Below are 23,924 nucleotides of genomic sequence, written 5' to 3' on the forward strand. Positions count from 1 at the left end.
TGAAAGTGGGAAATATGACTTTAATTTGTTTTAACAAGTATTTATAACGTTTTGTGGACTGCAAGGGAGAGAGTGGAAGTCTATGATTTTGAGCTGTTTATAATATATAAGGAAGATACACTTACATTACTTCCGGTTACTTACATTATTAGCTACCAAGGAAGAGGCACGAACATCAATGAAGTTCAGAGAACCAAGAAAATTGAACACAATAAGGAAAGCCTTCCAACAGGGTCGTTAAGTACTAAAATTTGTGAGCAACGAAAACTGGGAATCGCCTTCTTTGGAGAACTAAAAGCAGGATTGATGGCCATCTGTTGATTTTGAGTCAGATGTGGGCCAGACCGGAGGTGTAGAAGGAGCCTAGAGACAGAGAAGAGAGTCATAGAGTCTTAAAGCTGATGGAACTTTAAATAAATAGTGTGAATAGGGTGAGGCTGTTTCAGGGTGCCTTCTTTCACAATAGAAAGTCTGACTTGAATCAGCTAAAATAGAATAGAAAATGGATTGATTCACGTAAATGAAATTCAGTTCAAGCCAGGGGCAGAGTAGGCTTTGGGCAAGGTTGATGCAGTGGCTCAGCATTCTCACTAAGAACCTGATTTCTTTCCATCTCTCTCTCTTTACCAGGGGAGAAAAGAAGGAGGATTAAGCAAATGCACAGAGAGTAGCAGTTGCAAGGAACCAGGTATTCCTCCAGAAAAACATACGAGAAAGAAGCTGCCTTGTTTTTCCCAGCATCCGATTTCCAGATTTCATTGCTATGAGGCTGAGATGGAGCTCTTGTTTTTGTTCTTGGATTTCATGAGATTCCAGAGCCCACAGATCTACTTTCCCTTTTTACTTCAGTCTATTTGAGTTGGTTTCTATTCTGTGCAACCAGAATACTTGACCAGAATGAATGCTGGAGCTTTATAATTTCACAAAATTATTTATTGTTCATCTTCAATGAAACAGACTCGGTGCTAGACATTGATGCTAAGAATCGTCAATAAGACATGATTTCCAAGTTCACTGACTGGGGATTCTCTGAGAAGACTCTTTTCCATTGACCTTACATATATTCAAGAGATTTAAATAAAATAGCTGAGCTTTTTAAAAAGTGCCAAGTATCTCCAGTGATCATAGCACTCCAAGTTCAGGCACTGAAGCCTCCCTTTATCCATCATGTAGAAAATAAAGGTAAAATAGAGACAGTTAAAAAGACATACCCACTTCCAGCATTAGAAAAGAAGAAATAACCCTGTTAATGCCTCTGTTTCCCAACTGATTCCAGCTAAAACATCTGGACAAAACACAAGAAGCAACTACTTAAAAAGTAAACAGAAGCAGACAGATTAGAAAGGGAAAACAAAAATTGAGGAAGAAAACCACATGGGAGTGAGTTTCCTGTTTATTGTTTTTTCGTCTTTTATCTCCCGACTTTGACCCAAGGAAGGCCTCTGTTGTGGAATGGAGCAGCAAGTGTGAATAACTAAGATGGAGAGAGAAATCCCATCTTTCTGGCCAGACAGCTGGGAAGAGGGTCCGCTGTGAGCTGGAAAATGTGGAGAGAATCTCTGAAATTGTTTTTAAATTCTCTTTCTCTTTTTTACTCTCCTACCCCTGACACTAGAGTGGCCCCAATTCTGGAGATGTGTGGCAGCAGCCTGGGCAGCTAAAACTTTGAGAAAAAAAACTTTTCTGGCAGGAGGAACGGAGAAAGGAAGACCCTGTGCTCTGAAGAGTAGGGGCAGAGGGGTATGAGGGTAAACTCTATTTTCCTTATTCTTTTGTCTCACCACTTTGTGGGGAGGCTGGACTCAGACACGCAGAACTAGGTGGTGCTATCATGAGTAACTAAAACTCTAAGAGAAATCTGTCTGTCATCAGAGGAATCAGAAAAGGGATCCGTGAGTTGGAGTGAGGGCAACCCAAAGAGAAGAGAGCTGGAGAAAGGGACCCTCTGATCCTGTATATGAGCTGACGTAAGCCCCAGGCTCACCTGTGAGCTGTGCCTTCACGGGACCAACAAAATGCAGCATACAAAAGCTTCCAACACTTCGCTTTGGAAACACCGGCCATAGAAGGAGAGAAAAAAACCTGTGATCTGAAACCAACTAGGTTGATAGCCTGTAAAAACAAATAAAGCAGATTTTAACAGGACCCGAAGTAATATCCATATGTCCAAGATATAATCCAAAATTACTCAACAGACAAAGAACCAGGTCAATGTCAGGGGGAATAACAATAAACAGATGCTTAATCTGAGATGTTAGAAGTATCCAACAAGGTATTAAAAGCTGCTATTATAACTGTGTTCCAAGAGGTAAAGGTAAATAAACACTCATGAAATAAATTAAAAGTTAAAAGTTCTGAGCAGAGAAATAGGAACTATAAAAAGAAACCAAATGCAAAGTTTAAAACTAAAAAACACACAATCTGGAATTTTTTTAAACAAACACCTCGCTGGAAGGGCTCAGTGTCAGTTTCCTATGGCTGCCCTAACAGTTTACCACAAACTGGGTCGTTTAAAATAGCGGATATGTATTCTCTTACAGCCTTGGAGGCTAGAAGTCTGAAATCAAGGTGTCAGCAGGGCCATGCTTCCTCCAAAAGCTTTAGGGGAGAATTCTTCTTTGCCTTTCCCAGCTCCTGCTGGCTCCTGGCATACCTTGGCTTGTGGCAGCATCCCTCCAATGTCTAGCTCCATCTTCACGTGGCCTTCTTCCCTCTTTGCCTCTCCATATCCAAATCTCTACCTCCTTTCTCTTGTAAAGACACCAGTCATCGTATTTAGAGCCTATCCTCAGTCCAGGATGATTTCATCTTGAGACCTCAGGCTCAACGGTAGGAGAGAGATGACAGAGGAAAGATTCAGTGAACTGGGAAGATAGATCAGTAGAAACACCCAAGGAAGTTGCTCAGTCTGAAAGTCAATGATACCAGAAGGAAACCTGGCGTGTCAGGAATGAAGGAAGAATAACAGAAATGGGAAATACTTGGTTTATTAGCTTTCTATGGCCGCCATAACTAAATACCACACACTAGGTAGCTTAAACGGTATAAAATATTTGTCTCACAGTTCTGGAGGCTAGAAGTAAGGTATCAGTAAGGTTGATTCCTTCTGGGGGCTGTGAGAGAAAGTCTTTTCCATGCCTCTCTTCTAGCTTCTGGTGGTTGCTGTCAGTCATTGACATTCCTTGGCTTGTATATCGATCACCTTGATCTCTGCCTTCATCTTCACATGGTGTTCTTCCTGTGTGTCTTTGTGTCCAAATTTCCCCCTTTTTATAAGGACGGTAGTCATATTGGATTCTAATGACCTCATTTTAACTTGATTACCTGTGTAAAGACCCTATCACTAAATAAGGACACATTCTGAGGTATGGGAGTTAGGATTCCAATGTATCTTCTTTTGAAGGACATAATTCAATCTACAACACTTGGGTAAATATAATAGACTATTTTTCCTCATAAGTTCTTTAAATATAATTGATGTTAAGGTGAAAATTACAACATCTGATGGAGCTCTCAATGCATATAAATGTAACATGTAGAACAACTATAAGAGGGAGTATAAAGGAGTGTATATAGTTGTAAGGCTGCTACATTTTATTTGAAGTGGAAAATATTAACTCTAGGAAGACTATGACAGGTTGGGTACATATACTGCAATCCCTAGAATGACCGCTAAAAAAAAATACAAAGATTCTAACCAAAAAATGGAATAGAGAAATTAAAATAAAATATAAACAAGAGTATTTGAATAATTCAAAAGAGACAGGAAAGGAGGAACAGAACAAAAACCTGAGATAACAAACAGAAAAGAAATAATATAATGTAAATCGAAATCCAACCATACAAAATAATTACAATAAAAAGAAATGGTCTAAACCCACCAATAAAAAGACAGAGGTCATTCGACTGGATAAACAAAACAAGACCCAACTAGATGCTGTCTACAAAAAACCCAAGTTAAAAATAATGATGTAGATAGGTTAGAAGTAAAAAGATTGGAAAAGATATGTCATGTAAACATTAATCAAAAAGAAGCTAGAAAGGCTAAATTAATATCAAAGTCAACTTCAGAACAAGGAAAATTACCAGGATAAAGAGGGATATTACATAATGATAAAAGAATAAATACATCAAGAAAACATTAAAATCCTAAATGTGGGCCATGGCCAAGTGGTTAAGTTCACACGCTCTGCTCCAGCAGCCCAGGGTTTGCTAGTTCAGATCCTGGGTGCAGACCTAGCACCACTCATCAAGCCATGCTGAGGCAGCGTCCCACATGCCACAACTAGAAGGACCTACAACTAGGATATACAACTATGTACTAGGGGGCTTTGGGGAGAGAAAAAAGGGGAATATTGGCAACAGATCTTAGCTCAGGGCCAATCTTTAAAAAAAAAAAAAACAGCCCTAAATGTGTGTACACATAAAAGAGCTTCAAAATATATTAAGCAAAAACTGATAAAGTTCAAAGAAGAAATAGACAAATCCACAAATATAATTTGAAAGTTTGACACTCCTCTCACAGTAACCATATATAGGAGTCCTAAACAAAGCTATCAACAAACATGGCCAAATGGACATTTACAGAACACTCCATCAACAAGAAAAGACATACTCTTTTCAAGTGCACAAGACATTTTCATCAAGATAGACCATATCAGAAAGACAGCTCCTGCTCATATATTGGAAGACTTAATATTGTTAAGGTTGACAATACTCAACAAACTGATCTACAGATTCAATGCAATCCTTATTAAAGCTCCAACTGGCTTTTTAGCAGAAGTTGGAAAGCTGAGCCTAAAATTCATATGGAAATAGAGAGGACGCAGAATAGCTGAAACAGTCTTGAAAAGGAAGAAAAAGTTGGAGGACTTACACTTTCTGACTTCAAAACTTGCTTGCTGTAAGCTACAATCATAAAAAAAAATATGGTACTGACATAAGGATAGACATATAGGTCAGTGGAAAAGAATTAACAGTCCATAAATAAACCCACACATTTATAGACAATTGATTTTCCACAAGGGTGCCAAGACAATTTAATGGGAGAAAGAATAGTCTTTTTAAAATACGGTGCTGGGACAACTGGATTTCCACATGTAAAAGATTGGATTTGGACTCCTACCTCACACTACATGCAAAAATAACTCAATGGATCAAAGACCTAAATGCAAGAGCTAAAACTATAATACTCTTAGAAGAAAGCATAGGTTTAAATCTTTATGACCTTGGATTAGACAATGATTTCTTAGATTTGACATCTATAGCACAAGCAACCAAAGAAAAAAGATAAATTGCATCTCATAAAAATTAAAAATTTTTGTGTTTCAAAGGACACCATCAAGAAAGTGAAAAGACAACTCACAGAATAGGAGAAAATTTTTGTATCATATTTCTGATAAGAATCTAGTATTTAGAATATCTAAAGAACATTTATATCTCAATAAGAAAAAGACAGCTAAATCTCAAAATAGGCAAAAGATTTGAATAGACATTTCTACAAAGACATGCAAATGACCAATAAGCACATGACAAGATGCTCAACATTATTAGTCATTAGGGAAATGCAAACCAAAGCCACAATGAGATACCACTTCACACCCACTAGAATGGCTCAATAAAAAGATAGATAATTATAAGTGTTGGAAAAAATATTGAGAAATTGGAACTCTCATACCTTGCTTATGAGATTAGAAAATGGCACAGCTAGTTTGGAAAAATTTTGCAGTTCCTAAAACTGCTAAACATAGAGTTACCATATGACCCAGTAATTCTACTTCTACATATATACCCAAGAGAAATGAAACCATACATCCTCAAAAAAACTTATACATAAATGTTCACAGAAGCATTCCTCAGAAAATCCAAAAAGTGGAAACAACTCAAATGTCCCTCAACTGATGAATGGATAAAATGTGATCTATCCATCCAATGGAATATTATTCAGCCATAAAAGTGAATGAACTGCTGATATATGCTAAAATATGGATGAACCTTGAAAATATGCTCAGTGAAAGAAGTCAGACACAAAAAGTCAAATATTTTGTGATTCTATTTATATGAAATGTCTAAAATATGAAAATCCCTTGAAACAAAGTAAATACATAGTTGCCTGGGCCTGGAAGGAAAGAATGGGGAGCAACTGCTAACAAGTACAGGATTTCTCTATGGGGTGATAAAAAATGATCTGGAATTAGATAGTGGTGATAGTTACACATCCTTGTGGATATACTAAAAACCACTAGACTGTACACTTTTAATGGTATGCAAGTTATCTCTCAATAAAATTAAAAACCTAAACCACATTCTGGCTCATAAACAAACCTCACCAAATTTTAAGGAATTGAAATTATACAAAGTGTGTTATCTGACCATAACACAAATAAGCTAGAAATCAATAACAGAAAGTTATATGCAAAATCCCCCCAAATATTTGGAAACTAAATAACACATTTCTAAACAGCACATATGTTAAAGAGGGAGTCTAAAGGGAAATTAAAAAGTATTTTGAATGGAATGAAAAAACAAATACTATGTACAAAATTTGCTGGATGCAACTAAAGCTATGCTTGGAGGGAAATTAATAGACTATATGCCTATATTAGAAAAGAAGAAAGATCTCAGATGAACAATATAAAAAGAAAAAGAAGTAAATTCAACTCAAAAACAGAAGGAAGGAAAAATAAAGAGCAGAAATCAATTTTAAAAAACGGGAAAACTATAGAGAAAAATCAATGAAAGCAAAAGCTGGTTCTTTGAAGAGATCAGTAAAATTGATCAACCTCTAACCAAAATGACTAATGATACTTACACAGGATTATAACGCCTGTAGGTTGCAAAGAGTCAGGACAAGTTCATTCACCCTTAATGGCCACTCTTTCACTTCTCAGCCTGTTCCGTTGGAAGCCAAATTTTGAACTGAGACCGAATAAAGTGTGAAAACAGAGTAATTATCGCACAATATTTATAAACTAAGGGAAATTCTTAAAAAAAAAATCACCCTAACATTAAAAAAAAGGCAGAGGTAAGAGTTTCCTGGCTGTGCCTTTAAGAGATGTCTGTCAAATAAATATTAAAAGTCTTTTATTTTCCCAGACTTTCAATATTTTAGTTTCTACTAAGAAATAAATGAAAATTACTTATTTTTTCATCTAACTAAACTAGTTCTTTGTGTATGTTAGGCAATTACCAAATAATTTTTTATAAAAATTGTTTATTTAAAATAATTTAAAACTTAGAGAAAAAGTTGTAAGAATAATAGTACAAAGAAGACTCGTATGCCCTTTTCCCAGATTTACCTATTAAGATGTTATCCCATTTGCTTTATCAATTACTTTCTGTCTGTCTCTCTCTCACAGACACAATATTGCACAATAGTACTTTTCAGAACTATTTGAGAGTAAGTTGCAAATATCATGGCACTTTACCCCTAGCTACTTCAGTGTTCATTTCTAAGAATAGAAATATACTTTTACATAATCACAGAACAGTTATCAACTTCAGTAAAGGTAACATTGGTACATTATTCTTTTTATCAATCTTCCATCATATTTCAATTTTGTCAATTGACCCAATTGCATTTTTTTTCTCCAACACAGAAGTCAGTCTAGCATCAGGTATTCCATTTACTTGTCACATCTTTGTAGTAGCCTTTTATGGATCATTTCTATAGCTTTTCTTTTTCTATTATGACATTGATATTTTTGAAAAGAGTTTTATTTTGTTCTTTAATAGAAGATTCCTCAATTGGGGTCTGTCTGGTGTTTCCTCCTGATTAGATTCTGGTTAGCCATTCCTAGCAGGAATACTAATATATGTGATATTGTGTCCTTCTTAGTGTGTCACATCCAGAGTAACGTTATGTCCATCTGCCCCATAATAGTGGTGTTAATTTTGATCACCTAGTCAAGGTGTTTATTGGAGTTTTCTTTTTCATAGTTACTATTTTTGCCATGCAACTCATAAGTAATCTGTGGGGACTCACTTTCTGGTCATGCAAATGTCCTGCTCCTTATCAAAATTTTCCCCTAGATTTATCATCCATTAATGATATTTGCTTGAATCAATTTTTACTATGATGGTTGCAAAGTTATTTTCTCTGCACTCTCTCCTCATTTACCAGTCAGTTCTTGGCATTCCACAAGACCCCTCACTTCTTCCCTACCCACCTATTTATGTATCTATCATTTCATGGCTTCTAATTTTTTTCATGATTTATAGTTAACTACTGTTCTTAATTGTTTTTGTGTTCAAATAATCCCTTGAAGCTGGGTTCTCTGTCCTTGTGGCATGTCCCCATCAATTACGGGGGCACTTCCTTGCTCTAACTCAACAAAATGTTTCAGGGATTCTCCAGCCTTGGACTCAGTCATTTGTCTGAGGAGCCCTGGTTCCTGTAGGTGGGGTAATAGAAACCAACATCTGGATGCTAGGAGTACCCATTACTACGGGAGTGTCTGCTTCTGAGTCCTTTCAGCAGACAGAGCTAAAAAATATACAGATGTGTACACACATACATATACTTAGATATATACACACATAAATACATGTGCACACACATATAAATCTATTTTGGAAATCATGAGTTCACATTGTTACCTCCAATGTCAGCCCATCCCACAGAGTCCTTTCTTGCCTTCCTCGTTCCAAATTTGTATGACTCTTCTTTCATAGTGATGACCCTGGCTCCCAACAACCTTACACAGGTATTCATTTTCATATTCATAGAACGGATATAAAAGAATTTTTAAATTGCTTCACCTATACCACTACAAAAAAAAATCAAGCTCCTAAAAAGAGTTCAGAGATAACAGTATGCTAAGTGAAAGAAGGTAGACATGAAAGCCATATATTGTATGATTCTGTTTATATGCAATATCCAGAATTGGCAAATTCATGGAGGCAGACAGCAGATTTGTGGTTGCCAGGGGCTGGGACAAGGGAGAAATAGTGAGTGACTCTTTCTTTGTCTTCTACACTTTTTCTGCCTTCAGTGCTTTGAATTGAGCATTTTGTGATTCCATTGTTTCTCCTCTCTTAGCATATTGAGGATGCTTTTATTTTAACTTTTGTTAGTGATTGCCCTAGAGTTTGCAATACACATTTACAACTAATCCAAGTCCATTTTCAAATAACAGTTACATCACTTCATGGGTAAGGCAAGCACTTGATAACAGAGTATTTCCAATTCCTCTCTCCCATCCCTTATAATATTGCTGTCTTTCATTTCACTTACTCATAATCTATAATCACCAAATACATTTTTGCTATGATTATTTTAAACTTCTAAGAAAAACAAAATATTTTATTTGACCATTTATTTCTTCCTTAATGCTCTCCTTTTCCTCATGTAGATTAAGTTTCTGAGCTCTATCATTTTCCTTTTAAGAGCTTCTTTTAGCAACTCTTGCTAGGCAGATCTACTGGTGAGAAATTCTCTAAATTTTGTTTGTGTGAGAAAGTATTTCTCCTTTTGAAGGACAATTTCACAGGGTACAGAAATCTAGGTTGATGGGGGTTTTTTCCTCTCTCAACACTTAAAATATTTCACTCCACTGTGTTTTTGCATAATTTCAAAAACAAGTCTGATGTAATTCTTCTCCTTGCTCCTCCATGGGTAAAGGGTTTTTTCTCTCTGGCTTCTTCCAAGATCTTTTTCTTTATCTTTGATTTTTCAGCCATTTGAATATGATATGCCTAGGTCTAGATTTGGGGGGTATTTATCTGGCTTGGTGTTCTCTGATCTCCCTGGGTCTGCAGTCTGGTGTCTGACATTAAGTTTGGGAAATTCTCAGTCATCACTGCTGAAATATTGTTCCTCTTTCTTTGCCTTCTGATATTCTTATTACATGTTATATCTTTTGTGGTTGTTCCATAGTTCTTGGGTATTCTGGTTTTTTTGTTGTTTTTTGTTTTGTCTTTTCTCTCTGTTTTTCATTTGGAAAGTTTCTACTGACATGTCTTCAAGTTCACTGATTCTTTCCTCAACTGTGTCATCTACTAATGAGCCCAACAAAGGCATTCTTCATTTCCACTACTGTGGTTTTTATTTTTAGCATTTCTTTTCTTATAATTTTTCCATCTCTCTGCTTACATTATCCCTCTGCTCTTATATGTTGTCTACTTTTTCCATTAGAGCCCTTAGCATATGAATCAATTATTTTAAATTCCTCATCTTATAATTCCAGCATCCTGTGATACCTGAATCTCGTTCTGATAGTTGCTCTGTCTCTTCAAACTGTGTGTGTGTTTGGGTATGCCTTGTAATATTTTGTTGAAAACTAGACATGATGTATTGAGTTATAAGAACTGACGTAAATAGGCCTCAGTCATGTGGTGCTAAGATGTGGGGGTAAGGAAATGTTCTAGTCCTATGAGCAAGTCCATCTTTAAATGAGCTTGTGCCCCTGGACTATGACTGAGAAATAAATACTTCCTAGTCCCCCTTTCCCCTTCAGTGAGACATGAAGGCTAGAGTTGGATATTTCCATTCCTCCACATGGAAAGCTAGAGGGCTTGTAGTTGAGTATTTCTCTTCTCCAGGTGAGTTAGGCTCTGGTAAAAGTTTCTCTTGAGAGCAGGGCTTGTTAAGAACGGAAATGCTCTCAGTATATAGCAAAATGCCTATTTTTCCCTCCTCATGCTGGAAGCATGGAGATTGTTCTCCAATCTTTTTTTTTTAAAGATTGGCCCTGAGCTAACATCTGTTGCCAACCTTTTCTTCTTCTTCTCCCCAAAGCCCCCCAGCATATAGATGTATATTCTAGTTGTAGGTCCTTCTAGTTCTGCTATGTGGCATGCCACCTCAGCATGGCTTGATGAGTAGTGCTAGGTCTGTGCCCGGGATCAGAACCCACAAAACCCTGGGCTGCCAAAGTGGAGCATGTGAACTTAACCACTCAGCCACTGGGTCGGCCCCCTGTTCTCTAATCTTCACTGTGCGAACTGGCGAGGGGTCTTGGAGGTACAAACTTGAAAAAAGTGTGGGAGCCCCCTTTAGACTGGGCTTCTGGGAGTTTTTAACTCTCAGACTTGTCCACACCAAACTATCAGCAATTTGTCAATTACAGTTTAGGTTTTCCTACTCTGGCACTGGTTTCCATGGAGGTTTATGCTCACGGATTTCTGCTCTGGTAATTGTGATTCTCTGTACCTGTCCATCTCTCCAATTTTGGGGGCAGCAGTTTGCCCTGTGACCCCAATTTTCTGATAAATCTGAGAAGAGTTGATTTTCAGTTTGTTTAGCTTTCTATTTGTTGTTAGAACAGAGCAACAACTTCGAAGTTCCTTACATACTGGACCAGAAACTGGAAATTTTTGTTTTTGTTTTAATAGCATTTATCAACTTCTAATAGAGTATAAAATTTGCTTACTGTTTATCATTTGCCTTGCCCCACTAGAATGCAAGTTTCGCTATGGTCTATTTTGTTCACTAATATATCCTGCACCTAGATCAGTGCCTGTTGAATGAATGTACATCGTTTTTTCATACCCAAGTCTAGGATATAGAAAAACAAATGAAATTGAATGCAGAATTCTCTATCAGCCAGTCCACAAAAGGCAACTGTGATAACTTTAATTTGGATTTATACGTTGTAGGCCACATGGATTCCATGGTCTTGGAAGTAAATACAATCTGGTTGCAACACCTGTCACTCCATTGTTCCCTTGGATTCATTTAAACTACTCAGGATGGTGAGCCAAGAGATATCCTTTCTTAATTACTACTCACACAGCTCCAAACATCTCTCTCCCAAAGCTAAACTTTTAGAAAGGAGGATGTGTTCACAATTAAGCATACAACATCCCAAAGTCAACATGATAGAGCCAAAAGAACATGGTGCTAGTAGAGGTAGTCCCCAGTTCCATTGTCCTATTAACAGCTAGTTGACTGAACAGCTCCTTGGGTTTGGTTACTTTAGCTTTAAAATAGATAGTGTCTTATTTACCTGAAAGACAGGGGATGGTCCATGTGATTTCTTTGAACCACCAACTCTAAAGTCATTGATCCTTGCCTTTATCCAAAACAAAAATTTTATTAGTAAATATTTCACCTATAATTAACATGGAAGATTACACATACAAAAACAGTGTTTAGTATACAAATTATACATTATAGTCTTAATTCTAGCACTTTGTAGCTTGTCTCTTTCATCTGGTTTAAAAGGAAGAGAAGGAAAGAAGTGTGGAACGCAATCTAAATTGTTCAAATTTATGGCTGTTACAATATATCATTCCTCAAATTAGTAGATTCCTAATGGAGAAAGTTTTGACTAGACTTTCACCTGGTTAACTATTTTAATCAGGGCCCCACATTATCAGCTTTCACCCGGTTAGCCTATTTCCATCAGGGCAGTGCAAAGTGGTTTGGTTTGGATGGAGAGCCAATATAGTGGAGTAGAAAGAATACTGACTAAGGAGTCAGAAGACCCAGGCTCTAATTTCAACGTTGGCATGATACTGCATCAGTGTATAGCTCAATTCCTTGGATATTCCCCCACCTTGGGGGAAAAAATGGAGTCACATTTATATAAAAATGGAAAGAACAGCAAGGGAAAATGAATTTAGCTTAGTTACTTAAAATACACAACTGGTGGCCAGCTCCGTGGCCAAGTGGTTAAGTTCGCGCACTATGCTGCAGCGGCCCAGGGTTTGGATCCTGGGCTCGGACATGGCACTGCTCTTCAGGCCACATTGAGGCGGCGTCCCACATCCCACAACTAGAAGGACCTGCAACTAAGATATACAACTGGGAAGGGGGTGGGGGGGGCGGGGTTTGGGAAATAAAGCAAAAGAAAGAAAAAATAAAAACAGATCGGCAACAGTTGTTATCCCAGGTGCCAATCCTTAAAAAAAAAAAAAAAATACAACTGATCTTAAAAAAAAACTAAACATAACTAAAACCAAAAAAATTGGAAAAAAATGATTACCAAGGTTGTCAAGTTTATAAAGATTCAGAAGTAACCTGAGTCCTTAACAATCCTCAATGAAATTCAAGCCCATGGAATTCTAGTAATCCAAATTGTTTTAAAATTCACTCGAACAAATAACAGCATAAAGTTATTTTACTACCAAGGCACTTGGGTACAAGCAAACTCTCGTTGAACTTAGAACTTGTTTTAAAGACTTCCCTTGGAAGAATAGTTTGTATATTTCAGAATTGTATATTTTAAAAAGCTGGTATTTATTACATGATATTCAAGTGTGCTTAGAAAAAAAGAACTGTAGAAATACAATCTCCATGAAATGTGTGTGTATGCATATAAAATTAGAAAAACCCTAACACTCAGGTATCTCATGTACAGTAACACCTAATGAATGTGGTAAGACTAATTATGCCCTGGGGAAAGTAACAGGATAAGTTATTACCGTACAAAAGCAGAAAACTAGAAAAATTTTGCTTTTAAAAAGTTTTCATCTGCAATCCAAATAAATTAGGGGTTAGAAGAGCTCTTGACTGTAGTGTTCTTTTGAATTGACATCAAAGGCCAAAATGTGTAGATTTATTACTTGCATCCAAGCCGATGTTCATAGAAAGAAAAAAGTCACCAAACATTTTAGAAGAAAATGGTAATCATTCTAAACCCAGGCTCATCCATAACTCTTCATGTTAATATTTTACTCTCTACAAACCAGTCTATCAGAACTTTTAAAAAGGCAATCCATGTTCTCAATCGCCTCTGGATGGCTTTTATTAAGCAGTAACAGGAAGTGCTTTGGAAGTTAGAAAAATTGAACTCCGAATGAAATCAGCTATTCTTAATTTTTTAAAAGTAGATTACTCAAATAGGTGTGAAATCCATTAGATTGTGACCTCCTCAATGGCAAAACTTTGTGTCTGTAGTGTATATTTGACAAGAAATGATAAACATTGTTTTTGTACCAAGGAATCGTGTTAGTTAAAAGGTGTGGAATCTATAATAAATAAAATTCAGCAAAACATAATGACCCTTCAAATCAAGAAAAACCAGGGAACTTCTTTACAAATCAGTCATCTGCCTGAGTGGAAATACATAAAGTTCACTTCATTTATGTTTTCATCATTCTGCTTTTACTCTCTCTTGAATTCACTTATTCATATATATGTACTCACATACACATATGGTATATCTTTACACTTCAGAAATTAAAAGCTAATTCCAAGCATTCTGGCTGCTATTTCCATCATAAGAAATATGGCCACTTATATGCTTAAACATTGAGCATTAAAATTCTCTAAGAAATAAGTTACATTAAGATTAGGTTTTCTAACTGATTTTCAACATCAGTGATAAAAACTAAAAAAAGTCCAAATATTCAGATTCTTATGTCTAATCTCAACAAGGAAAAAAAGTAAAGATACAGTTATCCAATCAAGTAAAATCTTTACAAAAATTTGGATATTCACAATGCCTAACTTTGAAGGTAGTATTTATAATATATATTCTCTCATTAGGCATTATTGAACTTGTAATTTAAAGAATTTATTACCCAGTTTTTAAAAATAGTGAAAAACAATAGTTTGAGTTGACAGTCTCATCACTTTAACCTATAGAAGTTATTAAAAAGGTGATAATCTGATCACTTAAATTTAATCTAAATATTTTTATAATGGTATTCTTTTCAAGTCAGAATTTTCCTGTGTATATTTTAGATTGCGCCATTCCCAAACAGAAACATTCTCTTCCTGGGCCTGATTTTTGCTAGCAGTCATAAGAACATGAAAATCTAGTTCTTTAGCTAGACCAGATAAGCAAATCTTGATCAAAGACGAGTTAAAAATAAATGTATAGACTTGGCCAGTTATCCCAAATCTAATCTATTCCAGAAGATTAACTACAAAGTAAACAGTTAAACAGCAAAAATGAAGGGAGAAAGACCACCATAAATCAACTGATTATATAATTAGGACATGGAAAAGAGCAAGCAATAAAAAATTTTTTTTAATGAGGATAATGGGTTTTTTTTTTTTTTCAGGAAGATTAGCCCTGAGCTATCTACTGCCAATCCTCCTCTTTTTGCTGAGGAAGACTTGCCCTGAGCTAACATCCATGTCCATCTTCCTCTACTTTATACATGGGACGCCTATCACAGCATGGCTTTCACCAAGCGGTGCCACGCCCGCACCCGGGATCCGGGCGGCGAACCCCGGGCAGCTGAGAAGCGGAACGTGTGCACTTAACCACTGCACCACCAGGCCAGTCTCAGATAATGGGTTAAATCTTTAGGTGACATTTCTGGAGATGATTTAAGGGAATTAAATTTAAATAAGAAAGAATATAAGCAATCATATAAGATTGGAAAGACCATGAAGAGCTGCCCTTAACATTCTTCATCTGGCACCCCCACCCAGTTCTTTGGGTAAATAACATTGCACATAGGCCCAACCTGAAGAACAAGCACTTAGTGTAATCTCCACCTCAGTTTAGGGCTGAAAACCAATCAGGGAGAAAGAGTGACTACAAACTAGAGTCACTGCCCAATGGAATATTCTGATGACAGAAATGTTCTGTATCTGCACTAATATAGGAGCCACCAGCCACATGTGATTACCGAGAACTTGGTATGTGACTAGTGTGACTGAGGAATTAAAGCTAACTTTTTATTTAATTTTAATTAATCTAAATTTAGATAGCCACATATAACTAGTTAATGGCCATGAATTTAGACAGTGCAGAGTCCTATTAAAGTAGGTGTGGGAAGTAAAATATTGAAACAGAATACACTCAGAGGTTAGAAAAATTGAACTCTGTGAAATTGGCCATTCATAATTTCCTAAACACCATATTCCCTGTTTCTTTCCCACTTCTACAGCTACTTCTGTCTTTGCAGGCTCTTCTATCTACACAAAAACTAAATGCTGGAGTTCATCAGGATTCCATCCTTTTCCCATCCTATATGATCTCCCTAGGAAATTCTTACTTCATTTATCATCTGTAAGTTGGATCAACTGTTTCTATGCCTAATCCTCCAAGCACCAGATTTAAGTAGCCAATTGCTTACTTAACGTCTCTATTTGATGTCCCAAAGGTGGTAGAACACATCCTCTCCTTACATCCAAACAAAAGAACCTGGTCCTTCTGCAAAGTTCCGTAATTTAGTAAATACATCTAGATGCTTAAGCCATAATCCTGAAAGTAACTTTTGATTCTCTTACTTTTTCCAATCAGTCATGAAGTGTTACTAACATTTCTTCCTAAGGCTCCTTTAAATCTTTCTTTCCATCCCCACAGCCACAATCCCAATCGAAGCCAATGTCATCTGTCATTTGGATTACTCCAACAGCCTCTCATCTGACCGTGTGGCCTCTAGTTTTGATTCCCTTCAATCTATCCTTCTCAAGGTTGCCAGAGTGACTTTTTAAAAATACACATCAAAGAATGTTAAGAGGAAAGATGACAGTTAATCATGTTGCGCATAGGATGAATATTTATTACCTCTTCTAAGTTTTCTTCAGCCAATTAAATAATTTCCACTGGGTAAGGTCTCCTTTACCCTTATAGCTTTTGTTCTCATAAAACCTTTAAAAACACGACTTAAATAATCTTTATTAGCCAATATCACAACTTTCCTTTTCTAGGAATCTTGTACTCAATTTCCACCTTTAGTTATCAAGACATCTTAAACAGCAGAGCACACTTTCTTATGAAAGGTTACAAAACAAAACAAAAAGCATTTTCTTCATGAAGGCTCAGGGCATCGGGGAATTACCACTAATAATTCAATGTCTCCATTATAGGATAGTTTTTATTATAGGATATATTCATTATATACTCTAATAGGAAAAAAAAACCACAAAAAAAACCCCCAAAAACTATAGTTTGGGATTTTTTAAATAGTAAATATAAACAATATAAACAACTATACTGAAGGTCACTAGTGATGGTACAAAATACTTTGTTGGGTCTTTTTGTGCACATACTTTTGTACAAATTATCCATGCCGTTTGCTGTTTTAAAGTTTTCTAGAAGATTAAATCGTAGTGAAGAGTCCTTTCAGTTCCACATTTTTGTGGTTCGATGGCATTATAAAGATTGATTTCATGTCCAACTTCAGTTACATGTAGCATTGGAATTTTTTAAAAGACTCATTGGTATATCATTTACAAATACTTATTTATACTGAATACCTTACTACAGAACGACTGACTAAAAAAGTAAGACAATTTAAGATAAAGTAAGATATAAGGCCAAAATAATCAACAATATAATTCAGGTTAAAAGTACATTTTCTGAAGGCTGTTTACACCTTTTGGCCTTGAATCATAATTCAAGATTGCTAAGTATTTATCACAGCAAAAGCCCTGTTAAACATGAGTGGAAGCCTGAGCTTTACCAGGAGACAAGTCAAAACTGTTAAATATTGTTTTTCAGATCCTATCATTTTTGCAGTGTTCTACCTATGCCTTGTAAACTGTGTACTGTAAAAATTATTGTGTATCTAATTAACAAGTCCTGACATGCATCTTAAAATATAATCTAAGGGTATTATTCATCATACAAAATACTTTGTTACATTCTTATCTAGCAATTACAAGACATCTTTCTGAACTATTAAAAATGAGTCTTGAGGTGAGAAAAAAAAATTATATATTAGTATACTTATCTATCAAAGACAAATATTAAAATAAATAAATGATTTGAGCCATACACCTAACATTCCCTTTAGTAGTGGACACTATGTTTTAAGCACTAGATGGATAGACTTATTGAATAATAATTTCTACAAAATCATGAAAAGAAAATGGTAGAGACAACTAATGCAAATGCTAGTTGTATATTAAGCCTGATCAGACCAGTGGAAGGTTAAATTCTCCATATAAATAAAGCCATTAATGATAAAAGGTAAATTTAGATAACATACAAACTCTAAATAGTGGTCACTGATAAAGCACCTACAAACTCTAATTATTAGATTTCCCAAGTAAGATCACTTTTAGTAGTGCCTATAACATATAAAATGCTTATGTCATTTAAATATTATTTAATTGTTATTAGGATTGTTAGGATGGAGCTCCAACAATTAACATGAAGATCAAATCTCCCCACTAGCCCAACTAGAATTATTATGCAAATAAGGGGGAAAAACTCCTTCCTCAAGACTCTTCACTTCCATCTGTCAGAAATTTGATATAATATACTGATTTTGTTAGAACAAGGCACTTTACTGCCATCTGCTGAAAAATCGTCATAATATACAAATCTATGATGTAAATAAATCCCCCCAATATGTAGTCTTGCTGTACACTGTACAATCTGCAAACCTGTACATGATAGCCCTGCCCGTCCTACTCTCAATAGTGGACACTATTCCTACCAAACATTAAAAAAGTCCTCAATCTGAAACACTATAAACTACTATCCAGTTGAAGTCTTGATCACTAACAGGTATTTACATTCAAAAGAGTTTACATTTAGAATGTATAAGTCAGTGAGATAATTATGCAGTGCATAAAGTTTTTTTAAGGGTGATAACAACCAACTTCAGTTTTAAAAGTTAAAAACCCCTAAAAAACCTTATTTATATTTTAACTTATATTCCAAAGTTAAAAATAAACCCACAAATGTTTCCTTAGAATTAGTGTTATCAGGTTTAGAAGGCATTCTATTCAATAAAAAAAGTACTGATATCTATTTTATAAAACATTCTCATAATACTTTAATGTAACATTCAAGATACTCCCTTAGATACCAAATCAGTATCACCACTCTAGCATATGCAAATTCTCAGAGATCTGATAATCAACCAAAGACTGTCATATGTTCTCCAGTTGCCCCAATTGGCTTGTAAAGGCTAAAACTAACCAAAAGAATAAAGCAAGAGAAAAGTTTTAGCTAAGCTATTTGGTATACAATCTTATCCTCTGGTATAGGCAGAAGGAAAGTTTTCTTCACAAGTTATTCATTTCAGCTAAATTTGAAAATTTCAGGAATTTATTCTTCTGCTTATTTTGAATCGTGTCATTTGCTTTCATCTAATTTTAACCACGCAAGAGCAACTATATATCCTGGCTTTCCAGAGACAGTGTGTGGGATGGCTGTTGGCCGAACATAACAATTGATAGTGCCTCCTTTCCATTTCAAAGTGTTCCATTTTATACCCTTTAACCAGGACATTCTTATTGATAAAGGGAAATTCTGCAAGCTGAAATTTGGGCTCAATAGGCATGGCTTAAGCAATAACTGAGATGAAAAGTAAAAATTGTAACAAAAGTTAGAGAAAAGACTAGATAAATTGTGATGTAAAAGAGTTTATCCATTTTAAATGATTCAGGCTTTACAAAGAGATGACTTAGAAGTATGCAATTACATTTTTAGAACTCATTCCAATTGCATCACCCACCTTTTAATATAAGTACAAATAAATTTTTGTGTATTTTCTCCCCCGAGAGTTTCTATCTTCTACTGCTTCATTTATATCCATCAAGTCCATAAGTTATTTAGCATCTCCCCCTTCTTTCTATATGAAATAACCATTTGGGATTTAAAAAATATTAAACCACCACAAAAAGACTGTTTGATATTGTCATTGACATTTTGCTGCTATATATTAACAAAAAGCAAAGTTGAGAGCAATGTTTTTACAATGTAACATCCTATGACATTCCTTTTTATTTACTGAGCCTCAGGAAAGACTAAATCTAATTTCTTTAACAGAAAAGAAAATTTTGGACATGCCAATTAGTCCCACTGCAGTTTCAGAGAAAGTATTAGCTCACTGCAGTCATTCAACAATATCCCTTATTATATTCAAACTATTTAAATATCTTGATTTCACAACGATATCCCAATTAGAGAGGCCATTTTAGTTTCTTGTTAGAAGAAGCAATGAAATTTATGGGCTCTCACAAGGTGGCAGCCATAAACAGGGCATATGTTTTCCACTTTTTAAATTTTATAACTCCTCAGCTACATGTGGTTTGCATGTAACAACACTTTTACAGGTAAGATTGTGATCATTTTGCACTTGTGATACAGACTAACATAAATGAAGGCAGGGGACCCAAAATGTTTTAAAAACCATATCTATTTTCAAGAAACAATATTTTTTTCCAAGAAAAGACATTAGGTTACTGCCTTTAAAGTTCAAGTTCCATCATCTTACTATATAAACACACCTGGATATGAGATTTTAAAAAACCACACATACACACAAGCTCTAGGTAGAGCTGTAATAAACAAATTCCTTTTATAAACAAAATTTTAACTGAAAAGCCACAGTAGATGGAAAAAAGAAGAAAGGATATTACTTGGTAAAATCCAGTGACATCTACAATAGTTTTACAGCACATTTAAGCATTCTAGGGTTTTATATCTTCACCTGCCTTCCATTTCTTAGTTGCTCCTTAAAAAGTTGCCAATTATGAATAGGTTCAACCTCAAATTCAGTCCTGAATTTGAGCGTCAAGAAAAGCAAAATAACACTCCAAATTTCTATCTTAATATTATAGCCTTAATTCAAAAATGATTTTATTTAAAACACAATGCCCATCTAAGTGGAAAAAAAAAAAAAAGAAAACCAAGCAGCAATACGTAATTATACATAATATTCATTATATGGGAAAATTCATTATATCTTTTAGAATGATATCTAGAATGCACCCGCTCTGTGAGTCTCTTCAATAATTAAATCAACTTAGACTGACACTACCAAAAGTAAGAGTACTGTATAAGGGGCACACATTTACAATACTGCTAGCCTTAAAAGCAGTAAAGCAAAAGAAAATCTATCAAATAGCACATGCACATCTCACATAACTTCCACTGAACTATCAATGGCTTCTATGCAATGTGCCTCTTTTCCTAACTGTATTAACAACTACTAAGAAAGGAAAGATGAGATTAAAATCAATGGTACTGAACTGAATTGTTTGAAGCCAGTGCCCCAAATGTGGGGAAAAGTGCATTTAGTTCAGCAGCAATATAGCACAGTGTGAAGATATTGTGCTTAGACGCAGATATTCCAGAACTGAAAGATGTACAAGGCAAGTCAAGATATAAAACCATAGTACACTGTTAAATAACCTTGAAACATACATATATTGCAGTGTTCAAAGAAAAACATTCATTTCATTGTACAAGGATAGGGAGAAATCCTTAAAGTTACCTATTGTAGTTTATGATATAATAAATACATATCTATATAGCATTGTATATACATATATAGAATGTGTGTGTTTATGTGTATCTTTTTGTTGATTTTGCCAAATTATTGTTTGTTTTTGTGGATCTGCAACTTTCAGGAAAGAAAATTCCTTTGTACTACAAGTTTCTGTCCCCCCAAACTTAAGAAAAGATATTTACTAGAAAAGGTCTCAATACCCTCCCCCCAACCCAAGACTCACTTCAGATATTTTGCTTCACAATTGATCAGAGAAACACAATGAAAGGAATTCCAGAATTTTTGATTCACCTTGCCAGTTGTTTGAACAAGCAGATATCTTAATATTTAAACGAGCTGATGCAAATTCTTTAGCAAAGGATATAAACTCTAGATTTGACTGATTAAAACAGAGCAAATCAAAACCAAACAAGAAAAAAATTCCAGTGATTTACTCTGACTGTAAACAATATATAAAATTTAAATCTCAAATTTCAAAATAAGTTAAAGAAAAATTCTACCTTCAGGGCCTGTAATACTATAAAGATCTGACAATTGGTAAGGGGAAAATGTGTATGAAAAGTTGCAACAAAATTGTTTGCCCATTATTTTTGCTAAGAGAAAGTATATCTAACTATACTACCTCTGTCCCTTAAGTTTAATAACTTCATAATTTGTTGGCAAATGTTTTAAGCAAACTGGCATATCATATTACACAACAGAAAAACATCCATCAAGTTCAGCAAAGAAAACTTATAAGCCTTTTGTACAGAATTAAAAAAAATCTAAATGGCTATGATTCCTCTATTAGCAGAAACACATAATGTTGTCTTTATAAATCTGCCAAATATATCAATATCTACATAAATAGATACAGATATAGATATGAAACATTAATGGCAGTCTATTTTTGAACAGTGTGTGGGACCAGCAGATTTGTATCAGACCATGGCACGATATGGACCCTGCATCTTTAGGAACTGAATGATGAAAGAAGGACCCCCAGCAACAATCTGAGGTGGAAGGTGACTGAGTGGACAGTTCTCAATACTCATGATTGAAAGCTTGCTGCAAAGAGCCAGCTCAAACGGAAGGCTATGCAGGTTTGGGTTGTCATTCAAATACAGTTCTTCTAGGTTCTCCAGTGTACCTGTTTTAAAAAAATCAAATCAATTACTATTTTTAAAAAAATTAGTTACTATTAAAAAACTTCAACCGGGCATGATGCTATCCTAGGCATTATATATACTGAATACACATTTCCTCTTATTCCCTTTTCTTAGTTTTAAAACTCTCTACAACCATGGATCTCAAACTTTGTTGCATACTCAAATCAACAGGAGAGATTTTTAAAAGCCTCATGTCTGGGTCCTACTCTATATCAATTAAATCAGAACCTCTTCCTTTATGGTTGGTTTTCAAGCTTGGAGAGTTTTTTGGAAATACACATGCTCTATCTCCAGAGATTCTTTTTGGGACAGCTTGGGATTCATACAGATTTTTTTTCAAAGCTCCAGAGTTCAGTTTATTGTACAGTCAGTACATGCCTATAATCACTTTCCTATTACAGACAAGTGATAATCTCTCCTATTAATAAATTTCTCATGTAGAAAGGTTTTTGTTACTTGGTATTAGTCTTTCACCAAGAGAGTTATCATATATTTGGCAGTAAGTCAAATATCAATTCTTTATTTTTTATTTTCTGCTTGAGGAAGATTAGCCCTGAGCTAACATCTGTGCCAGGCTTCTTCCACTTTACATGTGTGTTGCCACCACAGCATGGCTGATGAATGATGTAGGATCCATGTCCAGGATCCAAACCTGCGAACCTGGGCCACCGAAGCAGTGTGTGCTGAATTTAACCACTATGCCATGGGGCCAGCCCCCACAAAATCAATTTATGTAATCATTTAAAAAATTTGTGTTATACTCTCTTAGGATACTCATACTTTCTAGGCAAACGTCTCAAGCAACTGCATGAGGCGAGCTGAATAAATATATAAGAAATAAAAGTGTAAAACTGCCTCATGTGTTTCCAATTTTTAAATTTCAAATTTTGCAGTATTTGATAGTAGTACATAGAAGACTAATAAAAATAATGGCCACCAGGTAATAGATTTGTTTACGTCTAAGATTTAATTTAATATTCAGAGCAACCCTATGAGAAACTATTATTATCATCCTTATTTTATAGGTAGGAAACTTGAAGCTTAGGGATCCTCGTTTCCTTACCCAAAGCCACAAAGTCAATAAGCGACAGAGCTAGATTTTGAATTGTCTATTTTAATTCAAAACCATTTTTAACCACTAATCTATAGTGTCTCTGGAAAAGCATGGTATAGATGGGAGAACATAACAGCTGGAACTACCAATTTGAGAACTAGTATGTGACCTCAATTGATTAACTCACTTTGTAAAATGGAGTTACAACTTGCACTATCTAAAATTCAAGGTGGTCATGTTGATTATATGAAACAATGAGAATGAAAAAACTAGAAAATATTAATATTAATCCTAAAACCTCATAAGGTAATGTTCTTTTGGCATAAGACATCAGTAATTTAATTCAAGCCTGTGTAATTTTTAAATGTGGAAGAAATATAAAATAACTCTTCTAAATTAAGGTTAAGCCTATTAGAAATATAAGCATGCTAAAACATTCTCAAAAACATTTTAACATTAATAATTAATATTAATAATTAATTGGTTCCTATGAGGAAACCTAACCAAAAGCAACCAACAAACCAACCAGCTGCTGGAGCTCTACAAAAAAAAAATCTTGCACCTGATGTAACCTCAGCTGACAAAAACAGTAGATTTGTCTTATTAATCTGAACTACTGCTTG

At 35.2% G+C, this 23,924-nt stretch overlaps 1 protein-coding gene and 1 long non-coding RNA gene across 8 annotated transcripts in view; both read right to left on the reverse strand.

Annotated features, from left to right (window-relative positions):
- On the reverse strand, positions 1–13,819 carry LOC102147728 (uncharacterized). Its single transcript, XR_288841.4, has 4 exons — positions 11,949–13,819; positions 6,812–6,918; positions 1,985–2,112; positions 1–363 (listed from the first exon to the last, which is right to left on the reverse strand). It is a non-coding gene; the product is annotated as an uncharacterized lncRNA (long non-coding RNA).
- A 6,167-nt stretch (positions 13,820–19,986) lies between these two features.
- The window catches only part of SHOC2 (SHOC2 leucine rich repeat scaffold protein), a 97,338-nt gene continuing 93,400 nt past the window's right edge, over positions 19,987–23,924 (reverse strand). For all 7 annotated transcript variants that reach the window (XM_023639500.2, XM_023639506.2, XM_070220718.1 and 4 more), the window contains one exon: positions 19,987–22,228. In XM_023639500.2, coding sequence (XP_023495268.1) covers positions 22,020–22,228 — 209 coding nt within the window. In that variant the 3' untranslated portion in view covers positions 19,987–22,019. The remainder of the gene's footprint in view (positions 22,229–23,924) is intronic.

This window comes from Equus caballus, chromosome 1, assembly GCF_041296265.1.
Source record: "Equus caballus isolate H_3958 breed thoroughbred chromosome 1, TB-T2T, whole genome shotgun sequence".
Classification (NCBI taxonomy): domain Eukaryota; kingdom Metazoa; phylum Chordata; class Mammalia; order Perissodactyla; family Equidae; genus Equus; species Equus caballus.